The sequence below is a fragment of the Phytophthora cinnamomi genome (assembly GCF_018691715.1).
Source record: "Phytophthora cinnamomi strain GKB4 chromosome Unknown Contig116, whole genome shotgun sequence".
NCBI classification, from domain to species: Eukaryota; Oomycota; class Peronosporomycetes; order Peronosporales; family Peronosporaceae; genus Phytophthora; species Phytophthora cinnamomi.
The window spans coordinates 281,215-294,236 of NW_027151049.1; the positions used below are offsets into that span (position 1 = coordinate 281,215).

The 13,022-nt window shown below is 58.8% G+C and overlaps 7 protein-coding genes across 8 annotated transcripts; 2 read left to right on the forward strand and 5 right to left on the reverse strand.

The window, feature by feature from the left end:
* Positions 1-1,814: 1,814 nt before the first annotated feature.
* IUM83_16477 (phosphoglycerate kinase 1) lies at positions 1,815-3,059 on the forward strand (the record flags this gene model as incomplete). The annotated part of the gene is made up of 1 exon (XM_067941359.1): positions 1,815-3,059. The coding sequence occupies one exon, from the start codon at positions 1,815-1,817 to the stop codon at positions 3,057-3,059; it is 1,245 nt and encodes a 414-aa protein (XP_067781562.1).
* Positions 3,060-3,724: 665 nt separating this feature from the next.
* IUM83_16478 (high mobility group protein) lies at positions 3,725-4,420 on the reverse strand (the record flags this gene model as incomplete). The annotated part of the gene is made up of 1 exon (XM_067941360.1): positions 3,725-4,420. The coding sequence occupies one exon, from the start codon at positions 4,418-4,420 to the stop codon at positions 3,725-3,727; it is 696 nt and encodes a 231-aa protein (XP_067781552.1).
* A 424-nt stretch (positions 4,421-4,844) lies between these two features.
* Positions 4,845-5,177, forward strand: IUM83_16479 (PHD finger-like domain-containing protein 5B; the record flags this gene model as incomplete). The annotated part of the gene is made up of 1 exon (XM_067941361.1): positions 4,845-5,177. One exon carries the CDS (start codon positions 4,845-4,847, stop codon positions 5,175-5,177), a length of 333 nt encoding a protein of 110 aa, XP_067781553.1.
* Positions 5,178-5,385: 208 nt separating this feature from the next.
* IUM83_16480 (uncharacterized protein) lies at positions 5,386-5,811 on the reverse strand (the record flags this gene model as incomplete). The annotated part of the gene is made up of 1 exon (XM_067941362.1): positions 5,386-5,811. The coding sequence occupies one exon, from the start codon at positions 5,809-5,811 to the stop codon at positions 5,386-5,388; it is 426 nt and encodes a 141-aa protein (XP_067781600.1).
* A 177-nt stretch (positions 5,812-5,988) lies between these two features.
* Positions 5,989-6,609, reverse strand: IUM83_16481 (uncharacterized protein; the record flags this gene model as incomplete). The annotated part of the gene is made up of 2 exons (XM_067941363.1): positions 5,989-6,486; positions 6,553-6,609. The coding sequence occupies 2 exons, from the start codon at positions 6,607-6,609 to the stop codon at positions 5,989-5,991; spliced, it is 555 nt and encodes a 184-aa protein (XP_067781599.1).
* Positions 6,610-7,082: 473 nt separating this feature from the next.
* On the reverse strand, positions 7,083-7,451 carry IUM83_16482 (Pyruvate kinase; the record flags this gene model as incomplete). The annotated part of the gene is made up of 1 exon (XM_067941364.1): positions 7,083-7,451. One exon carries the CDS (start codon positions 7,449-7,451, stop codon positions 7,083-7,085), a length of 369 nt encoding a protein of 122 aa, XP_067781603.1.
* A 438-nt stretch (positions 7,452-7,889) lies between these two features.
* IUM83_16483 (Pyruvate kinase) lies at positions 7,890-9,401 on the reverse strand (the record flags this gene model as incomplete). 2 transcript variants are annotated; one of them, XM_067941366.1, is made up of 1 exon in its annotated part: positions 7,890-9,401. In XM_067941366.1, one exon carries the CDS (start codon positions 9,399-9,401, stop codon positions 7,890-7,892), a length of 1,512 nt encoding a protein of 503 aa, XP_067781601.1. The 2 variants fall into 2 exon arrangements, with proteins under 2 accessions (XP_067781601.1, XP_067781602.1); XM_067941365.1 differs by having other exon boundaries at positions 7,890-8,861.
* Between the last annotated feature and the right edge of the window lie 3,621 nt (positions 9,402-13,022).

The window sequence follows — 13,022 nt, forward strand, 5'->3', positions numbered from 1 at the left end:
TGTGCTATTAGGAGGATACTGTTGGTACGCTGGTGAGCCGTACTACAAACCTGGAACCTTGAAAGCATTTGGGATTCTGAAAATGGAGGAAAACGGTGTCGAAAATTTGGTTTTGCACAAATTGCATTGGTTCACAGTCCCTCGAGGCAGTTTGATTGGCATCGGAATCATCTCGGGTCATTGCGTGAAGCCGTGCAACGAGCGGTGGTGTGTAGGAGTTGTGGTTTGGTCAGGTCGGAATCATAATATCGTCCTGCTCTCTACGCAAACTGTATTCCCCGTATTGCTAACGTCGGGAGCTAAGGTTTCGATACAAAACTAAACATGATGGTCTGAAAAAGAGAAATCCTAAACGAAATCTAGGAACTACTATCGAATGAACGACGTTGAACGGTATATAGGATTTTTTCGCGCTACATGGTATTAATACGAACGATCGAAGTAAACACACGTTGCAGAGCCCCGCTATGGAGCTGCTGGTAAAAAAGAATTACCGCCGAAAGATGCATTTTATGCATGCTGTCATCGGGGTCTCTCATTTCCCGATGATCAACAGCTTTGCCAGCGTAGGTATAAATAGAGCTATGGCTGCCAACGCAAACTATGTTCTAGTGGGAGCGAGTAGCGTCTGAAGCTATGTGAGTTTGATAACAGCAACAGCTTGATGTTTTTGCGTGAACGTCATATATTTTGGAGAAGGACAAGCGGATTAAAATCTAAAACGGAAGTTTAGATTGCCCAACCCAACGACAGCCATGCCATGCCGTACATGTATCACTGTAGCATCTGGACGTACTGCGCCAATGACAATACCGCGTACGGTATTGTCGATTATCAACCGAGTCTTCTTGGCCAACGATACTGGGAGCCTGGAGTCTGGGTGTCGTATTGGTACGCAGTGCGTGGAGCTCTGCGAGGAGCGAGCTTGTACGGGCATCGCCAGCTTTCTCGACAGGAATCTAGGAAGTTACACACAGTGGGCTTCCTCAGACGTACCAGATTGACAGCACTTCGCATCATACATGGAATGACTTTGCTTTTACGGTTGGTAGAATTTCCCGAATTGCGCTTGACCTGCACGGCGACAAGATCGCAGCTGAGCTCTCCTGGACGCGCTGCACGACGAGTGAGAGCAATCGACTGCAACGCTGGCCACGTACGTCACACGTCACAGGGTCTCTGCGACACGCGAGGCTCCGTTTCTCTGTCACTTGATTAAAGTAGGGAGCGTGTCTTTGCTTTTGCTCGGCCACGCCAGCGCGTTGGCAGCCGGATAACTGTGACTACCAGGTAGAACTCGGCTGGCTCACAAACACTGAGCTTGTGACGACCCACGCGCGATGCCCTTCAGCACCGTGCTGACAGCACGTTTAGGACGGCCCGTTAGAGCTCCGCAAAACAAAACCATCAGTAGTGCGTGTAACATCAACTTCATGCTGTACAACGGTGAATCACCAACGGCGATGCCTGCAACTCGATCACTTGGTTGTGGGGTTAGCCGATAATCACCAAAATACCCAGCCCAATTGCGATGACAGCATCCACTCCATTGCTGTAGCCAGCGTTGTGACCGATGCAGCAACAACAAGGCCACGCAGCAAGTGCGGCAGGTGAATTGGGTCTGTTCACCGCTTTTAACGCCGGAAGTGCTACCTGGAAGTCGTGTTATCCGGACCATGCGGCAAAAAGCAATCGATCTTTGCCAAGATTCCTCACACACACTCAAGCGGTTGAGCCCCTCGGTCTGGCCCAAGGATCTCATTCTCGAATTCGCCTCGAAGTCGACACCCCCAACTCTTCCTCCTTTCGTCAAGATGGCCAAGCTCAGCGTCAAGAACGTGGACGTCAAGGGCAAGCGCGTGCTCATCCGCGTGGACTTCAACGTGCCCTTCGCGCAGGACGGCTCCATCTCCAACACGCAGCGCATCGACGCCGCGCTGCCCACGGTGCAGTACGTGCTGGACCAGGGCGCGCAGGCCGTGGTGCTCATGTCGCACCTGGGCCGCCCCGAGGGCAAGCCCAAGGCCAAGGACTCGCTGGCGCCCGTGGCCGTGGCCGTGGAGCAGAAGCTCGGCCGCAAGGTGACGTTCCTCAAGGACTGCGTGGGCCCCGAGGTGGAGGCCGCCTGCGCCAGCCCCGCCGCCGGCAGCGTCATCCTGCTGGAGAACCTGCGCTTCCACGTGGAGGAGGAGGGCAAGGGCAAGGACGCCGAGGGCAACAAGGTCAAGGCCTCGCCCGAGGCCGTGGCCGCCTTCCGCGCCTCGCTCAGCAAGCTCGGCGACGTGTACGTGAACGACGCGTTCGGCACGGCCCACCGCGCGCACAGCTCCATGGTGGGCGTGGACCTGCCCGTCAAGGCCGCGGGCTTCCTGCTGGACAAGGAGCTCGTGTACTTCGCCAAGGCGCTGGACAACCCGCAGCGGCCCTTCGTGTCCATCCTGGGCGGCGCCAAGGTGGCCGACAAGATCCAGCTCATCATGAACATGCTGGACAAGGTGGACGAGATGGTCATCGGCGGCGGCATGGCCTACACCTTCAAGAAGGTCATCAACAACATGGAGATCGCCGACTCGCTGTACGACGCCGAGGGCGCCAAGATCGTGCCGCAGATCGTGGAGAAGGCCAAGGCCAAGGGCGTGACCCTGCACCTGCCCGTGGACTTCGTCGTGGCCGACAAGTTCGCGCCCGACGCCGCCCAGAAGACGGCCACTGAGGAGGAGGGCATCCCCGCCGGCTGGATGGGCCTGGACGTCGGCCCCAAGTCCCGCGAGGCCTTCAAGGCCGCCGTCGCCAAGGCCAAGACCGTCGTCTGGAACGGCCCCATGGGCGTGTTCGAGTTCGAGGCCTTCGCCCAGGGCACCAAGGCCGTCATGGACGCCGTGGTGCAGGCCACCGAGGCGGGCGCCACCACCATCATCGGCGGCGGCGACACGGCCACGTGCTGCGTCAAGTTCAACACGGAGGACAAGGTCAGCCACGTGAGCACGGGCGGCGGCGCCAGCCTGGAGCTGCTGGAGGGCAAGGTGCTGCCCGGCGTGGACGCCCTGTCCTCGGCGTGAACCGATCCTTCGGCCAGGAGGAGCGGGCTGTAGTCAGTGTTTCTCGTGCCATCTAATCGCAACAAATACATAGCATTCCACCCCAATGTGTCGCTCTGCTCGCTTGTTTGCTTGCTAGCTGCCGGCGGCGCGGGCGAGCTCGTGCAGCACAGCACGAGCAGTTAAACGCGATCCGAGCCAGGCCGTTGTTTTGCTCGGCAAGCTGTGCACAGAGCTGGCGGCGGCGTTAAGCGGGGGCGGGCGCAGCGCAGCGACGACGCCATGGACAGCGCCGCCTTCGGCAATGGTTGGCGGCGGTCATCAACGGCCTCGACGCTCGCGGCCATGCTGCCAACCCGGGCGTGTCTTTGACTCGAGTGAGGACACCAAGTCGTTGGCTGCAGCTGTTGAGCGCAAGATGACACAAGGAGGAGGAGAAGGCAACACCGTCGACTTGAAAAGGGGAATTATATAGAGGAAGGATTCGTTACGTTACACAATGCAATGACAAGAAGTGAGAGGCTCCTTCCTCCTGCAGTGCTGGGCGGCGCCACGCCCAGTTCGGCCTCGGCCGCTCCGCTCTCCCGTGGCCATAGACGGCGTCGATTCAACGCAGAGAGCTCGGCAGCGAGCAGGCCGAGTAGCAAAAACCCCACGCGCCGTGGGGGGCGGCGGCTAGGCTTGGCCTACACCTCCGTGGTCGAGTAGGAGCCCGTGTAGCTGATCTGGTCGAAGCCCGTCATGGCGGCGTAGTTGTTGTACTGCTGCTGGGACTCGTTGTACTCGCGCTCGGCCTTGTGGCTGTTCCACTCCTCCATCTCGCGCTTGTAGCGCGCGCGGTCGACCTTCTCCTTCTCGACGAACGGGGCCTTCTGCTCGTCCGTGGCCTTGGCCCAGGCCTCGCCCAGCTGCTTCGAGATCTCCGTGTTCTTCATGTCCTGGTGCTCGGCCTTGATGCGCGGGCGCATGACCTGGCTGTAGAAGAGGAAGGCCGAGGACGCGCGCTTGGGCGCGTCCGGGTGCTTCTTGGCGCGCTTGTTGGGCACGCGCAGCGGGCCGTCGTACGCCGCCATCTCCTCCTCGTAGCGCTGCTTGTCGGCCTCGGCCGCCACCTTCCACGGCTGCTTCTCCTCGTCGCTCATCTTGCCCCAGGCGTCCGCGATGGCGCGCATCACGTCCGTCACCTTGGAGTTCTCGGGCATCGTGGCCTTGATCTCCTCGCGCTTCTCCATAGAGAACAGGATGTACGGGGACTTGCCGCGCTTGGGCGCGCCGGGCGCCTTCTTCTGCAGGCGCTTGCGCTTCTTGCCGCCGGCCGCCTCCGTCTTGATGGCCGCCCAGGCCGCTCCGGCGCCATGCTCGCCCGCCGCTAGTGGTTCCATACTGACAGGCGCGGAGGAGGGGTTCACTTGCTCCTGACTATGATATAGTCAGAAAAGGAGAAAAGGGGGAATGCCATTTTCACTATGCCATACATTACCAAGAGAGTTCCGGGAGGGGCGACGCGCCCGCAGACCGTCTCGACGACCTGTGCGGAACGGGAGGGGCGACATCTACGCACTGCGATTCGCCTAAAATCCGTTTGAACCGCTCCGTCCGGGATGAAACGGTGCAGACGCGACGGATTGGTTGCAAGAGTGCACAGGTCTTTGCAGGACAGAGAGGCCTGGGAAAAGGCGGGAGATGGGCGCCCAGCAGTCCGCCAATGAGACGGCTGTACGAAATCAACTCCCACCATTGGCTATAATGCAGAGCAATTACAGCCAATCCCGTCGGACTTGCCGCGCCAGAAGCAAGCCATCAGCCATGGCGAAGCACCACCCGGACCTGGTCATGTGCCGCAAGCAGCCCGGCGTGGCCATCGGGCGCCTGTGCGAGAAGGACGACGGCAAGTGCGTGATCTGCGACTCGTACGTGCGCCCGTGCACGCTGGTGCGCATCTGCGACGAGTGCAACTACGGCTCGTACCAGGGCCGCTGCGTGATCTGCGGCGGCCCGGGCATCTCGGACGCCTACTACTGCCGCGAGTGCACGCAGCTGGAGAAGGACCGCGACGGCTGCCCCAAGATCGTCAACCTGGGCAGCTCCAAGACAGACCTCTTCTACGAGCGCAAGAAGTACGGCTTCAAGAAGCGCTGAGCGCGCCGCTCCCCACGGAGCCAGCCGCAGCAGCGCCTCGCCGTCGCGGCGTCTGTGGGTGGAGCGGGTGAAGAAAGAAATATACAGCAAACGAGATCCAAATACTCGTCACTTGTTATGGCTGGCGTGGTCCGTGCGTGTTGTCGGCCGCCATTGCGTCGAGATCCATCGTCTTCTGGCTGCGCAGGTGTCCTCGCCGCTCGCTCCTTCAGCGCCAGAACGCGTACATCGCCAGCGCCAGCATGACAAACGCCACGATCTGCATCGCGTCGCGCTGCGCCTTCATGTCGTGGTACAGCAGCATCATGTCGTCGAAAAGCACGAGCGACCGCTTCGAGACGGAGCAGGCCCTCTCCACGGCCTCCTCGGAGGCAGGAGCCTCGACGAGCTCGTCGTCGCCCAGCAGAACCTCGTCTGCAGCAGCCAGCGTTCTGCTCGCCGTCATCTCGGCGACGGCGCGCAGGCAGCTCATGAGGCGCTGGCTGGCCTGCTCTTTCTCGGTCTGCGAGCGGCCCGGGCCGGCCCTGCGCATCTCCTGGCCGACGACCTCGTGGAACTCGATCAGCCGCAGGAGCTTCTCACGCACGGCGTCGTGGCCGTCGTCTTGCCCTCGCTGCTGGAGCTCTGCGTCCATGGCGTTGTGTGTCCGTGCGCGTCTGGTGCTGGTGCGGAGGCAAATACGAGAGTGCGGACTCGGCGGCGGAAGTGCAGAGGAAACTAAGCGACCAACACTCTTGCTTCAACTTGTATCTTGAGGGGTAGTTGAAGGCAGCAGGCTCTACTGACAATCTACCGGCACTGCTCGCTCAAGTCACCACGACCGCGGACGCACTCGGTAGCGGCTGCGCACCAGCACGTACACGCAGCTCCGTCCGTTGTGGAGCTGGAGGTTGCGCAATAGCCGCTTGGCCTCGAACATTTCCTCTTTGATCGCCGCGGTGGTGACGCAGCGCAGCAGCTCGACGCACTTGTCGGCCAGCTCCATTGAAAACTTGCTGGTCCTGTCGTCGGAGTCTCTGTCGCTGTCTGCAACGCGGTCTGACGAGGCGGCCAAGTGCCGGTGGATCTCCTCGACGAACGACCGGAGCTGTTCGCAGACTTCGAGGCGCAGCTTGTCGCTCGTTCGCTTCAACTTGGCCACCTCGACCGACATGTCCAGCGCCTGGCGGTCCTTCAGCGTCCCGCGTCTGTCGGCTTCGTACATCTCGCCGCGCTTCGCTCGGAGCTGGCTGGAGACATGCATGTAGGTGGAGAGGTCGGCGCGGAGCTTCGCTTGGTCGCAAGCAGGCCCGACTTGCGTTGCGACTTCCTGCAGCAGTGACAGGAGCAGAGTTAGCTGCAACAGAGTAACACCGAAAGCGCGATCGCCACGTACCTGTGAGGCCCCTCCCTGCAGCCGGTTCTTGTTGCCACGGCTGGCCTTCTTCCCCATCGATGGTCTATTCGTCGGACGAGAGCAATCAGGAACTGGTCGGGTATCGAAGGAGCCAAGGGAAGCCTGGCATCATTGCCAGCCTGCAGTGGAGCCAAACGTTTGAGGCAACGACTTGATTTCGAACGTACGGCGGCACGATGGCTGCAAGGTGGACAGGATGCCGCCGGCATGTTTCGAGCTCTTGCTGCCCAACAGTGGCAGAGTGCACGGAGGTAGTCGAGGTCAACTCGAAGTCCATGAGGCAAAGCGTTCGTGCTGACACTGCACCACATCCTACTACACGGTCACTCAATTTTGGTGTTCGTCCGCGCAGACGAAGCAAGCACGATTGTCAACACCGCCCGCATTGATAGTGAAGCTACATTGGCTTGGTTAAAGTTTGAGCTGTGAATATTTTTGTTTGTTTGCGGTTTGCCTCAATGCTGCCTGATAAGCGCCCGGTGGGTAGGTTGGGTCAGGTCACTGCCTGCTTATTCCACAGTCAGCACCTTGAGCATGTTCGTCGAGCCCGAACGGGCCTCCACCATGCCGTGCAGGGCGACCACGTTGTCGCCGGGCTTCACCCACCCGAACTGCTTGCCCAGATCCGTCGCGCGGAACAGGATCGAGTCCGTGCCGATCATCGAGCCCATGCAGCGAGCCGTGACGCCCTTATAGAACCCCTCTGCCTGGCGGGTGGTGCCTCCCAGGGCCGTCAGCACCAGCACTGGCATCGAAGGACGGAACTTCGACACGAGACGCGCCGTGTTGCCGGATTCCGTCAGCACCACGATCATCTTCGCGTCGATGTCGATGGCCGTCTTCACGGCGGACGACGTAATTGCCTCCTGTGTGTCCATCTGGCCGTACGTGTCGAGTACCGAGTTGTGCAGCGCCTGGTACAGCTCGTTGTTGTCGCCGTTAGCAGGTCATGTCCATGATGTTCGGTGTAGCAGCGACAGGAAATTTGCACATGTCTTTGCAGGACAGAGCGGTCACTTCAACTTGAGACCTAATCCTGTGCGATACAGTATATCGCTACATATTGTGTTCTATATGTATTTTTTACTGTAGTAAAATTATTAAAATAATATATGGTATTAAAATACCTACTGGTAGTAGTACTACTAGTAGTAGTAGTTTGTCGGAGTGACGAAGTACAAATGTATAGCGGTCGACGTTGGCGTCTGCCTTGCAAGGGCAGCGTCTACACGGGCGTAACTTGCGCAGAGAACTGCCGATTCAATAGGTCAACAATGTTCACTTTATTCTTGCACTGTAATAGACAGCCTCTAGATTTACTCGACGTACAGCACCTTCAGCAGGTTAGTCGAGCCAGACTTGGCCTCCTGGATGCCGTGCACAGCAACAACAGCGTCACCCTTCTTCAGCCAGCCGAGCTCCTTGCCCGTCTCCGTGGCGCGGTACAGGATCGAGTCCGTACCGATCATCGAGCCCACGCAGCGAGACACAACACCCTTGACGAAGCCCTCCGTCTGGCGGGCCGTCTGCTCCAGAGCCGTCAGTACCAGCACCGGCATCTGCGGGCGGTACTTGGCCACCAGGCGGGCCGTGTTGCCCGTCTCCGTCAGCACCACCAGCATCTTCGCGTTGATGTCGATGGCCGTCTTCACAGCCGACGACGCAACGGCCTCCGCCGTCTGCATCGGGCCGTTCACCTCCAGCACGGCGTTGCGCAGCGACTGGTACACGTCGTTGTAGTGGATGGCGGTCTCGGCCTGCAGGCACGTAGCAGACATCACCTCCACAGCCTGCGTCGGGTAGTCGCCGTTGGCGCTCTCGCCCGAAAGCATCACGGCGTCCGTGCCGTCAAGCACGGCGTTGGCCACATCCGTGCACTCGGCACGCGTCGGGCGAGGAGCCTTGATCATCGACTCCAGCATCTGCGTAGCCGTCACGACGGGCTTGCCGGCCAGGTTCGCCTTGCGGATCATCATCTTCTGGGCCAGGAACACCGTCTCAGGCGGGATCTCCATGCCCAGGTCGCCACGAGCAACCATGATGCCGTCCGTCTTGGCCAGGATCTCGTCGAAGTTCTCCATGCCCTCGTGCGACTCGATCTTCGAGATGATCTTGATGCCGCGGCCGCGGGGGCCGAGCACCTTGCGGATGTTGTCGAGGTCCTGGCCGGTACGCACGAACGAAGCGGCAATGTAGTCGATGCCGTGCACCAGGCCGAAGTTCACCAGGTCGTCCTCGTCCTTCTCGGTCAGCGTCGGCAGGAGCACCTTGCAGCCGGGCAGGTTCATGTTCTTGCGCTCGCCCAGCGTGGCCGTGTTGTTGGCACGGGCAATGATACCGTCATCCTTGATCTCCGTGACCGTGAGCACCAGCGAGCCATCGGCCACCAGCACCGAGCCGCCAACCTTCACGGACTGCGGCAGCTGCGGGTACGAGCACGCGATCTTGGTCTCGTCGCCAAGGAACTCGTAGTCCGTCGTCAGCTCAATGAGCGAGTCCTTCTGGATCGTCACCTTGTCGTGGTTCTTGAGGAAACCCGTGCGGATCTCCGGGCCCTTGGTGTCCAGCATGATGGCCACGTTCTTGTTGGGGCGCTTGGCCAGCGCGGCGCGCAGGCGGGTCAGGCAGGCCAGGTGGCTCGCGTGGTCGCCGTGCGAGAAGTTGAAGCGGGCCACGTTCATGCCCGCGTCGATGAGGCTCAGCAGACCCTCCTCGGACCAGCACGCGGGGCCCAGCGTGCAGAAGATCTTGGTCTTGCGCTGCACGCCCTCGACGTTGGCCTTGATGCAGTTGGCGTCCTTCAGGTTCAGCGACAGAGCGGCGGACATGATGGTCGAGTGTGTGGGGGTGCGTGGGGGAGCTTGGGTGGTTCTTGGGGAAATGAAGAATGACGTCGCAAAGCGCTAGACACCGCCGAAATCCGCTGGACGCGGGCGGAGCGGGAAGAGCGCGCGCCCTCCATCTGGGCCGGCCTTCAGCTGGTTTAACCACCATCGCGCCGCATACGCGGAGCAGCGCCGGCCCAGAAACCGGCCCGCCGCGCGTAACTATGCAAAATCCGTTGCTGGGCTGCTTGGAGCGAAGAGTTTTCATAAACGCTGCGGTCACGACACCAAGCACCAAAGCGGTGAATCGTACGCAAACGTCTTCGCATGCACTGGCGAGCGTCCAGCAACGCGCTGCTCCGTTTGAGTTCTGCGTCGGTGCAATTGAACGCAGGAGGTGGCCACCACGGCAAGCATGTAGCTCGGTCCAACGCATAGTGCGCTTCAGTGCGAGCTGCGCGTACGAAGGTTTGGCCCGCGGCGCGTGGTGAATCGTGCATGGGATAGGGACCGTCTGCGACACCTTGTCCAGCTTGTCTTGCTGGTTGATTGCTTGCCCTGTTGGCTGCATTCGCGCCACCATTGCCGGCACTTTGGCCCAAGTGGAGCCGACGCTGTAGCAGCCTGCAACTTGCAGGGGCTGAAGCGGCGCCACCAGCAGCGTTTCTCTGTTGGCGCTGCTGCGTCCCGAGATGGGGATTAAACCGCGGCTCGCAGATTAAATCTTGTCAAATAAGAGGAGACACCAGCTGTGCGCTGCAGACGGCGGATCGCTCGGCGACAGACAAGCATGCGTCCATGTGGGCTGCGCCTCGGTCGATCGTTGCCAAGACTATCGGCTCGACGGGGCGATCGCCCAGCGGGTGCCGCGTGTTGTTGATCCAAGGAGATGCGCGCTGCAGGGGCCTCGAGCAGCGGCAACGTGGTGAAGGAACAGACTACAGTTTGAAGTCTTGGTACGGATGCTAGCTTGGAGTAGCGAGCACCAGCATGCAACTTGCTCCGATGCATCCGCGACACTCATGCCCAAGCGCGGCGGACAGCTGATCGAAGACCACCAGACCCTGGTGACCAGGGACCAAGGCACATCCCGGCGAGAGGGCGAAATGTGGGCACGCCAGTGGACGGGATGCGAGATGTACCTGCACTACCTGCCAGGTACGTGGCAGACACCACACTTCCAAGCGCACTTGAACTTTTGTCTGAGTAACCGGAACGCGCGTTTGTTATCTTCTGTTAGACGATTGGCAGGCCTGGCCCAAGACTCGGCAGCTTCACGGCTGATCAAAGCATTCGAGTACTGAGTCGCGCTGATGCGATGATAATGCTGTGCGTGACACCGTGATCACGACGGTGAGTTGGTAAGTTGAAGGCTGTAGTGGTCTACGCGAAATGAGCCGTGAATTCCACTTGCATTATGCTGCAATAATGGTCCATTATCGGTTGCAGGATACTTTGCTGTATTGATTGCTTCTCAAATTCCAGTAGCTTTAGGTAATAATGACTATATAGATGCAGGATGTATGCAGCCTACAGCAGCATCACATTTTTTCATTGCAGCCTTACGAACAAAGTGAGCGGTAGGCGCGGTGGGCCGCCTTGTCGTCACTCTGTGTCGTATGAGCTCAAGAAACTACATGTGCGGAAAGAGTATGGAGGCAATCAAAGAGTGACTTGGCATAGGTGTGATAAACTTTTTACTACGTAGTAACTTTTACGCCTTCTACGGCGGCTTTGCCTAGCGTCGAGGTCGGGGACTTACCTGCTGCTGATATGACCATCGTCATTAGACTCCTGCCGAACATCGCGATCGTAGTTTGCAACGACATGCCATTATTTCGATCTTATCGTCGACCCCTGTCCTAAACTTGTCCAAAGCAAGCAAGGCTCTAAAACAGAAATGCCTTAGTACGTGCACGTGATCACCTTAGTGTGGGATCGCGCTCTTGATCTCATCCTTCATTTTACACCTCGAATGCATCTGCAGGCCAAGTTGAACCGGTCATTCAGCCGTCAACTTATGCCACTTGTTCGACTTGCTCGGTGACCTGCTCACTCGTGTTGCCGTCTTTGACAGACTGTTCGTCTTGAATAAGAGTACCTTTAGCTGCATCGTGCACGAACAGTTCAGCTTCCTTTTTCCAGGTTTGCCACGCAGTGATGGTGGCGGAGAGCTCGCGGTTCGACGCCTTGACCCTTTGTCGGGATCTCGTAGTAGTTGAGATTGAGCTTCCTTTCCACGGCGTGGAAATCCTTTGTGGTGGGGCACTCATCCAACTCGCCTCCGCGGGCAAGCTGGAGCGCGCAAAGCGCATACACCACCACCTCCCTCTCCGCGAACTCGAACCTGTCCTTCTCAGGAGCTGGAGTTTCGTACCCCGGCGTGGTTGCGTAGATTTCAGCCAGCCAAGCGCGCAGTTCTTGCAGCGCCGACTATTACCTCGCTCTCCGGATCAGGAGCCGAGGGCGCCGAGCTCGCGGCTTCCAGTAGCTGAGATAACGACTTGTTACACTTCGCTTCTGGCGGATGCTTGGTCATGTCAGGTGGTGTCCTGGGCCGTTTCTTCCGTTGCCCGCCGCGAGCTTGACCAGCATGAGACGAGGCTGCGCCTTAGTCAGCAGCGCTTACTCCAACAGAGCACCTGGGCTCAGGCTCGGATCGAGTGATGCCAAAATCCTCAATCACCTTCAACTTGCCTGTAACCCGGTTGGCCGCGTTCGGGTGGACCACTGACTAAGTGACTGAGCGACACGATGACCTTGTGATCGGGTACGAGTCGACGATACTATTGTGCGTGACGACTTCAAGCGCAGGAGCTCTACGCGGAGGTGAGCCTCGACTTCCGTTTGTGGCAGCAGGAGACAAAGTCTGTGTACCCGTGTCGCTGTATCACTTAATTAATCGTTATCGAGGGGTAGAGGCTCTACTGTAGAGCGTATCGGAGCTGCTGCTTTCATCACTTGCATCGACAGATGTTAGTGAATGGCCTGCTGCATGCTTGGTTTCGGAGGGCTTGGGAGTCGACCTTCTGCAGAATAACTGTGCTGCTGCTGCGTCCGCATTTCTTGTCGTTTGGCGACATACTTAGGTCAACCATTACAGCGCTATTTAAACAACAACCAATACAGCGCTAACCCCGTCCTGTACGAGCGCATGGCGGAGGGATCAGCGTGCTGCCGAACTCAACGGCCATAGGCAGATGTCGACTAAGTAAGCGGAGCAACGGCACCACGTGATTCTGATGTTACCGGTGTACCCTCGAACTCCGTCGTACTTGCTCGACACTACATAACAGCGATTTCAACGTCTCGTGAGATCCACGAACTTAGCCTTCAGTCCCGGAGACTCAGAGACTCGGGAGTGAAACGATACCCGCATTAGCTCTACGGTAACGTCCAGGAAACCCTACATGCAGCGGAAAATAATGGGGACCATCAATAATCGAAGACAGGCTTCAAGTCGAGGGAGCTGATACCGCAGACTAAAAGCTACACATGACCATCATCACGAGACTCTTGTCGAACACCCAGTCTTTGCTTGCAACGGCACGCCGTTATTCCGATCTTACCACCCGAAGCTTATGAAGCTTCTGTGATGACGGCTCCATGCAGACATGCCGATAC